Raw genomic sequence first — 16,270 nt, 5'->3', positions numbered from 1 at the left:
TTAGGGCACGTCACAGAAATAATAAAAAGAAATGGCTTGACATGAAATTAGATGCAAAAAGCAAGGCAGTTAATTATACGTGACTCGTACGACAGGTCTGGACCACTGGTAAATTGTGTTTGTGCCTAAGAGAAAATTCTAAATACGAGAAAATTGGTGAATGCAGCAAGTTCTCTTAAATCGCTCATACGAGTGACTTAAGAACGAATCTGTTCCCACGAGTGGTTCTTGCATGAGGCCCAATGATCAGAATCAGAATACTTTAAAGGGGGGGTATCCTAGGATGTGGCAATTCTTAAGTATTTCTGGTGATTTTGGTACTTGGAGTAATCACAGTAAAAAAATTTAATCATGTTACTCTGCCATTTCCCCACAGTCACCAACTATAAAACACGCCCCGTTGTACAAGCCAGTAAGATTTTGCTCCAGTCTCTATGTAGACACTGGACTGTCTGAAATCGACCAATCAGCGCTAAGAGGAGGGTGGGTCCTTCCAGAATGGCCAGCCAATCAGAGCAGTAGCTCATTAGCATAAGAAGCTGCTTATGTAAAATGACCTGTTTTCTTGTAGGTGGGAAATAGACACTGAGAAGTGAATAGCTAAAGCTATAACTAAATGATTTTTACTGAAAAAAACTTCACAGATGTATTTTATAGACACCAGGTAATTATATAAAATTGCTGAAAAAGCAAATGATACCCCTCATTTAATGTCCAGGTACAATGATTTTACAGGAGTTAGTATTGCGGTATTGGTGCAGAAATACTCTGCAACATACTGACACACATGGTACCGACTAGAGCTGGGAACACACTATAAGATAATCGGGCTGATAAACACCATATTTGGACATCCCGACTATCGGCAGGGGAATCCCCAATCTGAGGGTTGGTCAGGACTGACCGTCCAAACAGATTATCTGGCAGTGTGAAGGTTCACAGACTCAATCTGAACAGACTGATCTGGGACCAGATCATATCCCAGTCATAGGCCCCCTCCAGCAGCATGCTTGCAGCTATCCAACAGATTCCATTCTCTCGATGGACTTGCTACCCCCCCCCCCCCCCCCCATCAGGAAATCTAATGCAATGTGTTTTTTAAACTGGTTAAGTCTTTTAGTTTCCCCCCCCCACCCCCGACTAACCCAGACCTTAACTAGCCCAAACTCAGCCTGACTAGCCCAGCCTCAGCTGAGCTAGCCCAGACTTGGCCTAACTAGGCCAGACTCAGCTGAACTGGCCCAGCCTCAGTCTGACTAGCCCAGACTCAGCCTGACTAGTCCAGACTCCCCCCGACTAGCCCAGACTCAGCCTCAGACAAACTAGCCCAGACTCAGCCTGACTAGCCCAGACTCAGCTGAACTAGCCCAGACTGAGCTTGACTAGTCCAGACTCCCCCTGACTAGCCCAGACTCAGCTGAACTAGCCCAGACTCAGCCTGACTAGCCCAGCCTCAGCTGAACTAGCCCAGCCTTAGCTGAACTAGCCCAGACTCAGCCTGACTAGCCCAGCCTCAGTCTGACTAGCCCAGACTCAGCCTGATTAGCTCAGACTCAGCCTAACTAGTCCAGACTCCCCCTGACTAGCCCAGCCTCAGCTGAACTAGCCCAGACATACTGACCGATCTGACCCAGGGTTAGTGTCAGATCGGTTCAGAACAGTTCACTGTAAATGTAATTATAAAAATCTGCTCCAGTGTTTCTTGTTATGTGGTGCAGAAGCTACAGTTCACATTTACATTACAAATGTGTTTTGAAGTGATACTGATGAATTCTGAGATATTTTCACTTAATTTGTACTTGATGATCCAGGCACACTGCTGTTTAATACCATTTTATATGAGATTTATTCCCTCAACGACTCAAAAAGAGTGGAGCAAGTGGAGTTGGGAATCTGACTGATATAAACTGTCTTTGTGAGAGGGCGTTGTTGTTAAATATTACTTCTCTTTTGATTATTTTTCTTTTTCTTCCTCCTGTATCTGAACTCCCATTGGCTGTTCCCAGTGTCACTCAGATTTCAGTCCTGTAGCTTCACACCGCAGCCGACCAGACCGGACCGAGAAAACCAAACAAGTTTGAAAACTCAGCCAGTGTCTTCATCCCTTTCTCACTAATAATATAATATAAAATAATATAAAGATAATCTGACTGCAGCATGGCATTAAGACAAATCACGGGATTAAATAACATGAACAACACTCACATCATGGCCAGGTAGGAGCTGAGGAAGGCCTGAAGCTGCCGGAGCTGCAGGAGAGCATTGCGGTTGTCGGCCAAACTCCAGCCGAGCTCCTCCCAGGCCTGCAGGGCCGCCTGCGCCTCCTCGGCCCGGGGGTCAGAGGTCAACATCTCCAGCTCCTCCACCTCCTCCCTGACCAGCTGCCGGTCCATCTAGCAGACATCACATCAGAAGGAGAGTGCTGCAGCTCCGTCCGCCAAACAAAGACCTTCAACAGCCAAAAGAGACTCGCTCCTCCATACCGAGCGCTATGAAGCCACATCACAGTGCGGTGAAGTCGACTCTATTCTTCATGAGCACCATGGTAATTAATTATATAAGTAAAAGTTCAACTACTGTGAACATTCAGAGCCCATGTGGGAAATGCGATCGGAGCTACAGGGATCAGAGCCAGGACACGTCTGACCTCCAGTCTGTGCTGCTGGTCCTGCAGGCCGTCCAGCTGCCGTCTGTCCGGGTCGCAGCGCAGCAGGGCGTCCGTCTCGGCGTCCAGGACGTCCTGGACGTCCACGCTGAGCTCGGCACATCGGGACAGCAGGCCGCTGAGCCGCAGAGTCAGAGTCGACTGCAAGAGACGAGGCTTTCTGAAACATGCTACGCTTTTAAAGTCAAGATGAAACGACATTTTGAGAGCATCTTGCTTCTCTCTCTGTCTCTCTTTGTCTCTCTCTCTCTCTCTCTCTCTCTCAGAGAGAGAGACCCCAGACTGCAGGCTGACCCCACACTCTCTCTCTCTCTCTCTCTCTCTCTCTCTCTCAGAGAGAGAGACCCCAGAGTGCAGGCTGACCCCACACTCTCTCTCTCAGCACATTTACGTTTTGTATTTGCTTTGTATTTTTGCATGTGTTTTTCAATTTGCATCATCTGAACAATGCAAATATTTTCTCTTGCTTAAAGCCTTTGTTTATTATTATTATTATTATCATTATTATTATTATTATTATTGTTATTATTATTATTATTATTGTTATTAGTATTATTATCAGTATTATCATTATTATTATTAGTAGTAGTAGTAGTAGTAGTAGTAGTATTTGCATTCATTTGCATTTGCGCTGTCTCTATAGTTTCATACATTACCTTTACCTTTATATCTTATTACCTCTCCTTTTTATTATCTTCTGTATTTGTTTTCCTTGGTTCTGTTCTGCCAGCTGCTGCTGTGGCACCTGAATTTCCCCAAGGGGATTAATAAAGTGATATCTTATCTTATCTTATTTTGTCTTATCTTTATTTTATCTTATCTTATCTTATCTTTATCTTATCTTATCTTGTCTTGTCTTATCTTTATTTTATCTTATCTTATCTTATATTATCTTTATTTTATCTTATCGTATCTTATCTTATCTTGTCTTATCTTATTTTATATTATCTTATCTTAGTGTGTTTGCACCCATCGCTTATCTCTGTTTACTTTGGAAGAACAGGGCCCGTATCCACAAAGCTTCCTAGTACTAAGAGTTGGTCCTAGTGGTGAAATTCTAAGAAAACTCTGAGAGTGATGACATTTTCAAGAATTTCCCCTTAAAAGTAAGACTAAATCCTAGTAAAGATAAAAGCTATTCACAAAGCATCTTAGCCCTTAAGAGAGCTGCTCAGGTGGAAAACTGTTCAGAGCAGAGAGGAGGACTGAGGAGCTGAGGAGTTTCTTAAGGAGAGGAGGAACTGGCTGAAAGACGCAGAAAAGACGCATTAATGCTGTTATTATTATTATGAAAGTTATCACAATGTTAAGATATTTAGCAACAGGCAAACAGTGCTGCAGTGATTATGCAACCACATAGTTGAATAATCACAGAAACAATCACAGCTCCTTCAGACTCATATTGTGAGGCAGCCTGTTTAATTCCCACTGGATGTACTCCGACAAAACAGCAGCTGTGGATATAACGAGTTTTCTCTGTATTGATGGGACACATGTCTGCATCATCTGCAATATACTGTGTTGGAGGTGAAGTGTTCCCATGATGGCCGCTTGCCTTCATGCAGCGGTCGTGTTCGGTCCTGTGTGGCTCCGCCTCCTCCCTGGTCCTGCTGACAGACCGGCTCTCCTGCTGCTGACTGTCCTTCAGCCACAGCAGAGTCTGAACAAAGAAGAAATAATGCTGCAGTCTGCTGAAGAACATTTCATCAGCCATGTTCACTATTTCAGCAGCCGGGTGTTTAGAACAGAGTGGGACTGACTGACATCTACCAGTATCTGACTGTATAGACTGCACTGCTATAAATAACTTAACAAGTCTTACAGTCTTATCGCAATGCAATTCAGTTTGCACAGGGTCTTGACACTAGTGGAGCGATCTGCCTCATTTCAGATCATGTGACTTGTTTCAGGAAAATTCTCTTGTTTTATGGATTTCTTTTTGAGGATAGCAGCATTTAAAAATGTGACTCAACTCAAACTGATTACTGGCACAAAGTAAAAAAAACGACTCACTCAGGATTATTAATGAAGTTAGTAGTTAGTTACAGACCACTGCTTATTAAATAGTATCATTTTACATGATATAATTGGTTGTAATAGAAGCCTGTTGGTTTTTAAAGACCTTATCAGCGGACGTTGTGTCCTGCAGCACTGATCCCAGTCCGGATCCCAGTCCAGATCCCAGTCCAGATCCCAGTCCGGATCCCAGTCCAGATCCCAGTCCAGATCCCAGTCCAGATCCAACATCACAGCTGGAGGATGAAGGATCTGCCTGCTCCACTCTGGAAAACAACCACAGATATCACTGTCATTATTATTATTAATGATTATTATGATTACTATTACATTACTGTGTTATAGCTGCCACATCCTCTAAAACAGACCGAGAAATAAACAGCAGTGAAGGACTGATGATCTGGATCTGGATCCAGTTGGTTCGATCTATTAAGTCCAAAAACAGCAGGTCATGTGACACAGGAGACGACAACATTGTGTTTCTGACACTTTTGATCGATAAATATATTCTTATTAAAGTGATAATCCTTTATATTTCCCTCTCTCTCTCTCTTCTCTCTCTCTCTCTCTCTCTCTCTTCTCTCTCTCCCCCTCTCTCTCTCTCTCCAGGTTTCCATTTTACCTCGAGGGGTCCAAGATTTTGGACCAGTTAGTATGTTGAACTAATTTTGTAGCTTATAAAAATGTGTAAAACGTCAGTTGGGCTGAAAACGTTTTATATTATAAATTATATTATATGTATGTATTTATATATATATATATATATATATATATATGTAAGTGTTAAATCTCCTTTTCTTTGTAAATCCTGTAGAAACAGGTTTCAACATGTGAGGAACGTGACTCAGTTTTCTCTCTGATATCCAGTTAGATAATGATGTGTTTTGTTACCATGGCGACCATGACAGATGTTGGCATGGTTTCACCACATGATGTCATGTTTTCAGAAAGGAGAGTTGGAACAGAAAACATTAAAATACAGTAAACAAACAGGATCTATTCTCCATCATTAATCCTCTGAAATGTATTTTCCCTGTTCTCTGATGTTAACACCGAACAGTTCTGCTGTTTTTACTTTTTCCTTCTGGAATGTAAAGTTTCCACAATCATGTGTGTTGAGATGAAATCTGTTAAAACCAAAGGAATGAAACAGTTCAGCTGTTCAAGTCTTGAGTTCTTTGTCGACTTTACTGCGTCCAAAACATGTTGGTTTTTAATATTGAACTTTTGTTAACTGTTCTCCAAGAACAGCTGAATTTTTCCTCTGGTTCTTTTGGTTCTTGCACTTCAGGAGAGTTTTTAACTTTAAATCTGTTAAACCACTAAAGAAGAATTTCAAAAATACAGTCAGTGAGAAAATAGTTGTTCTTCATCCCTGAAAAATGGCTTTTTGGAGATTTGTGTTTTTTGTCAACAATAATATTGATCAGTATATTGTGATCGAGTTTGTTCCTCAACATCCAGTTTGTCACAGCTGAGCTGATGTTGTCTGACTCCACACTTTCAGACCAAACTGCTGATCGTCTCAAATTCACTTCAACATCGACTTCACTCGCTGTGAAAAGCCAAAAAAACTTTATTATGCAAGCTCAGTGTTAACGCCAAGGGGAACGCCATGTTAGCAGAATGTTTTCAGAGTAATTATCCTTCACATGTGGCATTTATTTTCCATGAGTTCATGCATGTTGAGGTGATGTCAGCCTGCTGGACTGAGCTCCGGCTGTGAAGTCATGCTGCCGTCTGTTTTATATATAATATTACAGAGAAACGATTCCTGCTTTTTACTTTGAGACTGAAACTTTTTAGATTTGACATTTTAGTGTCAGAGACACATTTTAGCATTTTCAGCTGCTTGTCATTGGGCCATTTGAACAAATCCTGAATAATCATTAGAAACCTCCTAAAGGGTTTTAAAGACCACATTGTAAAAAATGTCCATCTTAACAAGTCATTTAGTCTAAAAATCTCATGTTTTAACAGAATATCTCAAAAACCGAGGAACAGAGATCAGCTTCGGGCCGAGGAACAACTGATTCGATTTTGGTGGAGATCTGTAACTTCCACCATTAAATAATTATTATTATAATCATTTTTTATCCACAACTATGAAACTAACAGAGACAGAGACTGTGGTGTTTGCAGGTCGAGACATCAGGCAGAGGTTTAACATTCAAGGTTTTCTTGAAAAAGTGAAGAATTGAGTGAGATCATTCTATTTTTTCCAGTTTCAGATTCAAATATCTTGAAACAAGGCAGAATAACAGAGAACATTAGTATCAAGAAAATAAATCTCAAAATAAGTTGATTTGTATCAAAAACAAGTGGAATTATCTCACATTGACAGAATTTTTTACTTGTTTTAAGAAAAATAAAATATTGAGACTCAATACTAGATTAAATGACTTGTTAACATGGATAGCTTAGGCAGGTTTTGAAGTGTAATCAACTAAACTGAAGGAGAAGGAGAAGAAGGAGAAGAAGAGGCAGCAGAAGAAGAAGCAGAAGAAGGAGGAGAAGAAGAGCAGCAGAAGAAGCAGAAGAGGCAGCAGAAGAAGAAGAAGAAGCAGAAGCAGCAGAAGAAGAAGCAGAGTACCTGTGGTGGGCCCAGCAGCAGAAGAAGCAGCAGAAGAAGAAGAAGCAGCAGCAGAAGAAGAAGAAGCAGCAGAAGAAGAAGCAGCAGAGTACCTGTGGTGGGTCCAGCAGAAGAAGAAGAAGAAGCAGAAGAAGAAGAAGAAGCAGAGTACCTGTGGTGGGCCCAGCAGAAGAAGAAGAAGAAGCAGAAGAAGAAGAAGAAGCAGAGTACCTGTGGTGGGCCCAGCAGCAGAAGAAGCAGAAGCAGAAGAAGAAGAAGCAGAGTACCTGTGGTGGGCCCAGCAGAAGAAGAAGAAGAAGCAGAAGAAGAAGAAGAAGCAGAGTACCTGTGGTGGGCCCAGCAGCAGAAGAAGCAGCAGCAGAAGAAGAAGCAGCAGCAGAAGAAGAAGAAGAAGCAGAAGCAGCAGAAGAAGAAGCACAGTACCTGTGGTGGGCCCAGCAGAAGAAGAAGAAGCAGCAGAAGAAGAAGCAGCAGCAGAAGAAGAAGAAGCAGAGTACCTGTGGTGGGCCCAGCAGCAGAAGAAGCAGCAGCAGAAGAAGAAGCAGCAGCAGAAGAAGAAGAAGCAGCAGAAGAAGAAGCAGCAAAGTACCTGTGATGGGTCCAGCAGAAGAAGAAGAAGAAGCAGAAGAAGAAGAAGAAGCAGAGTACCTGTGGTGGGCCCAGCAGAAGAAGAAGAAGAAGCAGAAGAAGAAGAAGAAGCAGAGTACCTGTGGTGGGCCCAGCAGCAGAAGAAGCAGAAGCAGAAGAAGAAGAAGCAGAGTACCTGTGGTGGGCCCAGCAGAAGAAGAAGAAGAAGCAGAAGAAGAAGAAGCAGAGTACCTATGGTGGGCCCAGCAGAAGAAGAAGAAGAAGAAGCAGAAGAAGAAGAAGCAGCAGAGTACCTGTGGTGGGCCCAGCAGCAGAAGAAGAAGAAGCAGCAGAAGAAGAAGCAGCAGAGTACCTGTGGTGGGTCCAGCAGCAGAAGAAGAAGAAGCAGAAGAAGAAGAAGCAGCAGAGTACCTGTGGTGGGCCCAGCAGAAGAAGAAGAAGCAGAAGAAGAAGAAGCAGAAGAAGAAGAAGAAGCAGAAGAAGAAGAAGCAGAAGAAGAAGAAGAAGCAGAAGAAGAAGAAGCAGAAGAAGAAGAAGAAGCAGAAGAAGAAGAAGCAGAAGAAGAAGAAGCAGAAGAAGAAGAAGAAGCAGAAGAAGAAGAAGCAGCAGAGTACCTGTGGTGGGCCCAGCAGTTCTGCACCTCGGCTCGTTTCTGTGTCAGTCTGGCTGTCAGAGTGGGATGAAGCTCAGAGAGCCGAGACACACTGAGGTCCAACATCTGCAGGGAGCACAGAGAGTCAGGGGTGTGTGTGTGTGTGTGTGTGTGTGTGTGTGTGTGTGTGTGTGTGTGTGTGTGTGTGTGTGTGTCTGTGTGTGTGTGTGTGTCTGTGTGTGTGTGTGTGTGTGTGTGTGTGTGTGTGTGTGTGTGTGTGTGTGTGTGTCTGTGTGTGTGTGTGTGTGTGTGTCTGTGTGTGTGTGTGTGTGTGTGTGTGTGTGTGTGTGTCTGTGTGTGTGTGTGTGTGTGTGTGTGTGTGTGTGTGTGTGTGTGTGTGTGTGACAGAGGTCAGGACGTCATGCAGAGATTTAAGTTGTCTGGTGTCAGATGACGACTCAGCAGATAATAAAATAAAAATAAAAATAAAAAAAAGATAAAATCAGCAGCTCAGAACAAAATGGACTCCATGTTCTCTCTCCTCTGTTCTCTCTCTGTTCTCCATGTTCTCTCTCCTCTGTTCTCCTCTCTGTTCTCCATGTTCTCTCTCCTCTGTTCTCCTCTCTGTTCTCTCTGTACAGTTTGTCTGTAGAGAGCGTGACGGCCCTGACAGGTGAGGCGGGCCGCATGTTGAACCTCACTTGTTATTGTTGTAGAAAATGTTTCTCCTGTTCTTAATGTTCCATCTCATTTACAGACAGTTTGGAAACTGCAAATTAAAACGTTCCGCTCTCCGCTCCGAACAAACTCCACAGCGAGCGAGGCTCCGCCCACAGCCTCTCGTGATTGGCCGGCTCGCTCTGCCTGAAAGCGCATGACATCAGAGCGCTGTGACCTTTTGGAATCTGACAGAGTCCCACAGGAAGCTTCCCGGGAATTTCACTCCGTCTTTAGGGGGAAATTACGGAATATGGAAGAAGCTGCAGGTGAGGAAGGAGCTTTCCGTTTCTCTGCTGGATCAGAGGAACAGTTCTGTACCTGAACCCCAACCCAAGCTTCAGTTCCTGCAGCACATGGTGGAAGGAGGGAACCCCAACCCAAGCTTCAGTTCCTGCAGCACATGGTGGAAGGAGGGAACCCCAACCCAAGCTTCAGTTCCTGCAGCACATGGTGGAAGGAGGGAACCCCAACCCAACCGTCACGTGAGAACTGTCTGAATAAAACTTACTGTGATTTGACTGGCGATGTCCTCCATCTCTCCTGAAGACACTCCACTCTGCAAAAGGAAATTATTTAGATTTAGATTTGGATGAAACAAAAAATAGAAACTAGATAAGAATAGAGCAAATGCAGAGTATTAAACATAACACAAGCAACACTTTCTATGTTGTCCTCAGTTAAAGAAGCTTTAAATAATCTGTGAGCTTTATCGACTGGAACTGCAACATGATGGAACTAATCTCCTCCAGTCCAGATCAGTCGTTAGTATTGATCAATAACCCAATCAACCCTCACAGATATACGATAATCTATTAGTGATATGAATTATCTCCCTAAACCTCGGTGTCTTCCTTCAGGATGGAAACAGTTTACCTTCCTGCTGATGGAGGACAAGATGCTGTCGGCTCGCTGGTAGAACCAAGAAACATCCAGAGCGAGTTTCACCTCCTGCTGGGAGCTGCTGAGGAGCCAGCGCAAGCTGCAACACACACACACACACACACACACACACACACACACACACACACAGTACAATACATTAGTGTCAAATTAACTATCAAACAAGGCTTTTATCAACCACAGTTGTCTATTTTGTTCTTTTTCCAAAGAAATTCCCTGGCAGCAGCGAGGTTTGGTTTCTTCAAATACAGAAAACTGAATTTTCATCTTGATTAATTTGCGTCTTTTCTTTCTGAGATTTTCAGGTTTGATTTCAGTTTGTCCATCAGCAGCCATGCGTTCTGTCAAAGTGCCGTTGAGCAAGACATGAACCCTCAGCTGGAGAGAATCTAAACACTGTAATGTAAAATCAGGAGGAGACCTACAGATGTTCAGAGGTCTTCATCACCGTCTCCTCCTCTTCCTCCTCTTCATTCAGCTCCGCCCCCAGCTCTTCTCCTTCCTGAGGACAAAAAATAAATTTCTGTTCTGTGAAGGAATAAAGATCCAGACTGAGTTCTCCATGTGAAATATCTTTTAGAGAAACTTCAGGAGCCGATTCAGAGGAATCAATGTCTTCTAAAATGAGGCTCAAAAGGACAGAATCTGTCTGGCAGAGCGACTCTGAGGCAGAAACAATCTGATTGGTTGAGTTAAAGTTCAGTGGGCGGAGCCAAAGAACCACAGTTTTTCTGAGTGCAAGTTAGTGAACTGGCAAACTTGAAAGGTAAAGAAGGAACTCTGGTCAAAATACAAATAAAAAATATAAATGTCAATGACTGTTTTCGTTCATCCCTGATGTTGAAGGTCAGCAGCTAGCTAACTAGCTAACTAGCTAACTCAGTATGGTAGATTGTATTGTTTCAGTTAGCAGCAGAGCGCTAGGCTTCATAATATCAGCTTCCTCCTCTCTTTCCTCTTTTTCACTGAGCTTCAGTCTGATGTTACTGAGACAGAAGAACTGAGGCTCTTTGGCTCCGCCCACTGAGGTTTAACTAAAACTAAAATGAAAATAAAATATTTTTTCTAGATTCAGTTTTCTGACAGAACAACAGCTTTTCATCATGGACTCTGTCAGGATCATTATGGGCTGCTTCATGTTACCGTGGACACCAGGAGCACTGTGACTCACCAATTATTCATCTCATTAAACCTCACCAGGATTTCCAGTAGAGTTCAGAGATTAATGAAGAAACCTAAACTTTGAATCAGTCGATGCTGGTTGTTCTGTTTCATTCTGTTTCTCTGCTGTTTCAGTTCTTAATATTCTCTCAGCTGTGTTAAGATTCTTTACAGCAGACTACACTGCTATGCTTTGTCTCCATTTTCACCTTTTGTTGTGAATTACATCCTTTATTGCTTAATATATTCATTCTATATAAACTGATATGTATATAATCTATATAGTGTAATATCTATAAGACACCAAGACACTTGTTTTTAAGTATTAGTATTTTCCTCGTCACAGAGGTTTGTTTAACACCCAGAATGCATTTCTTCAGCTTTACAAGACGAGTGACAGATCTAATAAGTTCTGATGTGACTCAGTAGAGAGATGAGCTCACGTCTCTCTGAGTCTCTGCCACCTGCACTCTACAAAATCAAAGGTCTTTGAGGAACCTGCAGGGGTTCTTCACACTGGAACAATAGGGGAACAGTAGGTTCCTCAAACGTTCCTTTGCTTCACACCAAAATTACAATTTACAATTTCCCATTTCCCAGACGCTTTTATCCAAAGCAACGTACACATGAGATTTTAACACAAGCGAGGAACTAGTCAGGAGAGAACAACGAGAATAAGAGCCATAAAGCTAAGTTCTAGTCCGACAAAGAGGTGATAACGATTTTTTTTTTTGACTGCGGATGGAGTGGAGTTTGGTAACTTGTTCCACCACCGAGGAACCACAGAAGAAGAGTCTGGGTAGAGACTTAGGGCCTTGTTGTGGTGGCAGACAAGGAACCACAGAAGAAGAGTCTGGATAGAGACTTGGGGCCTTGTTGTGGCTCCTTGGCAGAGCGTAGTGGGCGGAGGGAGCGTAGACCTGAATGAGGAGTTCAGGTCGGTCGGAGCCGCTTTGTAGGCGAGCATCAAGGACTTGAACTGGATGCGGGCGACTGGGAGCCAGAGGAGGAGATGAACAGCGGAGTGACATGTGCTCTTTTGGGGGTGAAGACCGGACGCTCCGCCTGTTCTGGATCATCTGCAGAGGTTTGAGCTACATGCCGGGAGCCCTGCCAGGAAGGAGCTGCAGGAGTCAAGGCTGATATTACAAGAGCCTGAACCAGGAGTTGAGCTGCATGCTCAGACAGGTAGGGTCTGATCTTCCTGATGTACAGAGCAAATCCACATGACCGAGCAACAGAAGCCACATGCTCCTTGAAGGTTAGTTGGTCATCAATCATGACACCCACGTTTCTGGTGTCCCCGGTGCTCCATGCTGAGGCTTTATATGCAATGAGTGTGAGGTTGCAAATGAAACTTTTACTATTTCTCTGTCACCAAACCCATCCTGAACATTCCAGATGATGATGCAAACCCATTTCAGGATCTTCATGGGATGGTTCTCCTACGGAACTGAGTTCTATTTCAGTAGCACCATGTAAAGTCAGTCTAACACTTTAACATAGTGTTGAGTGACCCATGCTAACACTTGTTGAGTGACAGTAGCTCCATGCTAACACTTTAGCTTACACTATGTTGAGTGATAGTACCTCCTTGCTAACACTTTAGCATATTTAATCTCCCATCAGCCACCACCTTCCTGTGGAAACAGGGAAAGTTGTCGCTGCTAGAATACACCTGACCTCTGACCTCCTTCCTGTATGTTGTGATCTGGGAACTGAAGCTTATTCCACTGTAGTAAAGTCAGCTAAATGTCTAAAGTTAATCTGCAACATATGGAGGGTTCTTCAACAAACCTCTGGGGCTATTTTTTCTGATAAGGAACCCTAATGTGCTTCTTGGTTCCCCTTGGATCTTGGAGAACCCCTAATGAACGCTGTGGGTTTCAGAGTGCACCGTCTCCACCCAGACGATTGGTCCGGAGCCAGGAAGATGATCTCACCTCCGAGTCACTTCTCCTCTGTCAGCTGAGAGCTGTAACAGGAAACGACTGGACTCTTATCTGTGTTTGAGCAGCTTGTTTTCACAATGTTTTATATCCATGTTGGGAGGAAAAGTTTCAGTCATGACTGAATGCCTCTAAGTACAGATCAGTCTGTAGAACTGTTGTTACCATTAAACCTTTAAAAGGAACATTAACACTTCTTCAGGTTTCACTGTTATTTTCTGCACCTATCAATTATATTTTCATAATGGATCCACTATCTCATCCTGTATATTTACTGATATGATGTTTATATACAGTATATACACATTTATACATAGTACATAATTCCAGTTTAGTAATCCATATTTAAATTGTGTCTGCTAGTAACGCCTGTAAATCAATCCATGACTCCTGCATACTTCCAGTCTGCCTGATGGGTTGAACTTGTCACAGCATACACTTATATAATGTAACAACTGTTTACATTTTGTTTCATTGCTTTATTAATATTATTAGTGCTGCTTATTTTATATTATGTTTTTTTTCTCTGCTGAATCCTATTATTGTTGCTGCTGAAATGTCCTAATTTCCCCACTCTTGGTCTAAACTGCTGGTCTTAACTGTTGGTCTGAAACTGCCGGTCTTAACTGTTGGTCTAAACTGCCGGTCTAAACTGTTGGTCTAAACTGTTGGTCTAAACTCTTGGTCTAAACTCTTGGTCTAAGCTGCCGGTCTAAACTGCCGGTCTGAAACTGCCGGGCTAAACTGCCGGTCTAAACTGTTGGTCTAAACTGTTGGTCTAAACTGCCGGTCTAAAACTTGGTCTGAAACTGTTGGTCTAAACTGTTGGTCTAAAATGTTGGTCTAAACTGCTGGTCTAAACTTGGTCTGAAACTGTTGGTCTGAAACTGCTGGTCTAAACTCTTGGTCTAAACTCGTGGTCTAAAACTGTTGGTCTGAAACTGTTGGTCTGAAACTGCTAGTCTAAACTGCTGGTCTAAACTGCTGGTCTAAACTCTTGGTCTAAACTCTTGGTCTAAAACTGTTGGTCTAAACTGTTGTTCTAAACTGTTGGTCTAAACTCTTGGTCTAAAACTGTTGGTCTAAACTCTTGGTCTGAAACTGTTGGTCTGAAACTACTGGTCTGAAACTCTTGGTCTGAAACTGCTGGTCTGAAACTGTTGGTCTGAAACTGTTGGTCTGAAACTATTGGTCTAAAATTGTTGGTCTGAAACTGCCGGTCTAAACTGTTGGTCTAAACTGTTGGTCTAAACTGCCGGTCTAAACTGTTGGTCTGAAACTGTTGGTCTGAAACTGTTGGTCTAAACTGTTGGTCTAAACTGTTGGTCTGAAACTGTTGGTCTAAACTGTTGGTCTAAACTGTTGGTCTAAACTCTTGATCTGAAACTGCTGGTCTGAAACTGTTGGTCTAAACTGTTGGTCTAAACTGTTGGTCTAAACTCTTGGTCTAAACTCTTGGTCTAAAACTGTTGGTCTAAACTCTTGGTCTAAACTCTTGGTCTAAAACTGTTGGTCTAAACTGTTGGTCTGAAACTGTTGGTCTGAAACTACTGGTCTGAAACCCTTGGTCTGAAACTGCTGGTCTGAAACTGTTGGTCTGAAACTGTTGGTCTGAAACTGTTGGTCTAAAATTGTTGGTCTGAAACTGCCGGTCTAAACTGTTGGTCTAAACTGTTGGTCTAAACTGCCGGTCTAAACTGTTGGTCTGAAACTGTTGGTCTGAAACTGTTGGTCTAAACTGTTGGTCTAAACTGTTGGTCTGAAACTGTTGGTCTAAACTGTTGGTCTAAACTGTTGGTCTAAACTGTTGGTCTAAACTCTTGATCTGAAACTGCTGGTCTGAAACTGCTGGTCTGAAACTGCTGGTCTGAAACTGTTGGTCTAAACTGTTGGTCTAAACTGCTGGTCTAAACTCTTGGTCTAAACTCTTGGTCTAAACTGCCGGTCTAAACTCTTGGTCTAAACTGTTGGTCTAAACTGCCGATCTAAACTGCTGGTCTAAACTCTTGGTCTAAACTCTTGGTCTAAACTGCTGGTCTAAACTCTTGGTCTAAACTGCTGGTCTAAACTCTTGGTCTAAACTGCTGGTCTAAACTGTTGGTCTAAACTGTTGGTCTAAACTGCTGGTCTAAACTCTTGGTCTAAACTGCTGGTCTAAACTGCTTGGTCTAAACTGTTGGTCTAAACTGTTGGTCTAAACTGTTGGTCTAAACTGCCGGTCTAAACTCTTGGTCTAAACTGCCGGTCTAAACTGCCAGTCTAAACTCTTGGTCTAAACTGTCGGTCTAAACTGCTGGTCTAAAACTTGGTCTGAAACTGAGCCTGAGCCTGAGCCTGACCCTGAGCCTGAGCCTGACCCTGAGCCTGAGCCTGACCCTGAGCCTGACCCTGACCCTGACCCTGACCCTGAGCCTGAGCCTGAGCCTGAGCCTGACCCTGACCCTGACCCTGAGCCTGAGCCTGAGCCTGACCCTGACCCTGAGCCTGAGCCTGAGCCTGAGCCTGAGCCTGAGCCTGAGCCTGAGCCTGACCCTGACCCTGAGCCTGACCCTGAGCCTGAGCCTGAGCCTGAGCCTGACCCTGAGCCTGACCCTGACCCTGAGCCTGAGCCTGACCCTGAGCCTGACCCTGAGCCTGAGCCTGAGCCTGACCCTGACCCTGAGCCTGACCCTGAGCCTGAGCCTGAGCCTGAGCCTGAGCCTGAGCCTGACCCTGACCCTGAGCCTGACCCTGAGCCTGAGCCTGAGCCTGACCCTGACCCTGACCCTGAGCGGACCGTATATTTTACCTGTAAACTGTTGGACTTTGGTTCCCTGCATCATGCTCTGTTGTTCCTCTCCACCATGAAGACCAACACAAGCCAGAAGCTTCATCCCATCAACACACAGTACCTGAGTGTGAGAGGAGCGTCTCTTCTCTTCTTCTTCCTCCTGTGTCGCTGATGAAGGACGGACACCGCTGACCGGTGTCCCAGCATGCCGCTCTCCGGGAACTTCCTCAGCCCCCCGACAGATGGCGATCTTCTTGACGGACCTGGAGGACACGATGTGGGACGACGGGTCTTCCTCGTCCTCGTCGTCCCGAAC

General features: G+C 43.8%; 1 protein-coding gene across 1 annotated transcript in view; it reads right to left on the bottom strand.

Annotated features, from left to right (window-relative positions):
• Positions 1–2,201: 2,201 nt before the first annotated feature.
• The window catches only part of LOC139638964 (uncharacterized), a 14,338-nt gene continuing 269 nt past the window's right edge, over positions 2,202–16,270 (bottom strand). The window contains exons 1-9 of the mRNA XM_071513007.1: positions 16,076–16,270; positions 10,500–10,576; positions 10,048–10,153; positions 9,683–9,730; positions 8,477–8,580; positions 4,788–4,947; positions 4,183–4,325; positions 2,648–2,783; positions 2,202–2,393 (exon numbers count right to left, since the gene is read on the bottom strand). The exon at positions 16,076–16,270 is cut by the window's right edge and continues 269 nt beyond it. Coding sequence (XP_071369108.1) covers positions 2,202–2,393; positions 2,648–2,783; positions 4,183–4,325; positions 4,788–4,947; positions 8,477–8,580; positions 9,683–9,730; positions 10,048–10,153; positions 10,500–10,576; positions 16,076–16,270 — 1,161 coding nt within the window. The remainder of the gene's footprint in view (positions 2,394–2,647; positions 2,784–4,182; positions 4,326–4,787; positions 4,948–8,476; positions 8,581–9,682; positions 9,731–10,047; positions 10,154–10,499; positions 10,577–16,075) is intronic.

The sequence above is a fragment of the Centroberyx affinis genome, unplaced genomic scaffold (assembly GCF_046629955.1).
Source record: "Centroberyx affinis isolate AG114_WGS23_722 - 3 ecotype Tasmania unplaced genomic scaffold, CSIRO-AGI_Caff_v1 ptg006704l_1, whole genome shotgun sequence".
In the NCBI taxonomy this organism is placed as follows: domain Eukaryota; kingdom Metazoa; phylum Chordata; class Actinopteri; order Beryciformes; family Berycidae; genus Centroberyx; species Centroberyx affinis.
The sequence above is the reverse complement of the archived record's forward strand: the minus strand, read 5'-3'. Positions and strand labels throughout refer to the sequence as shown.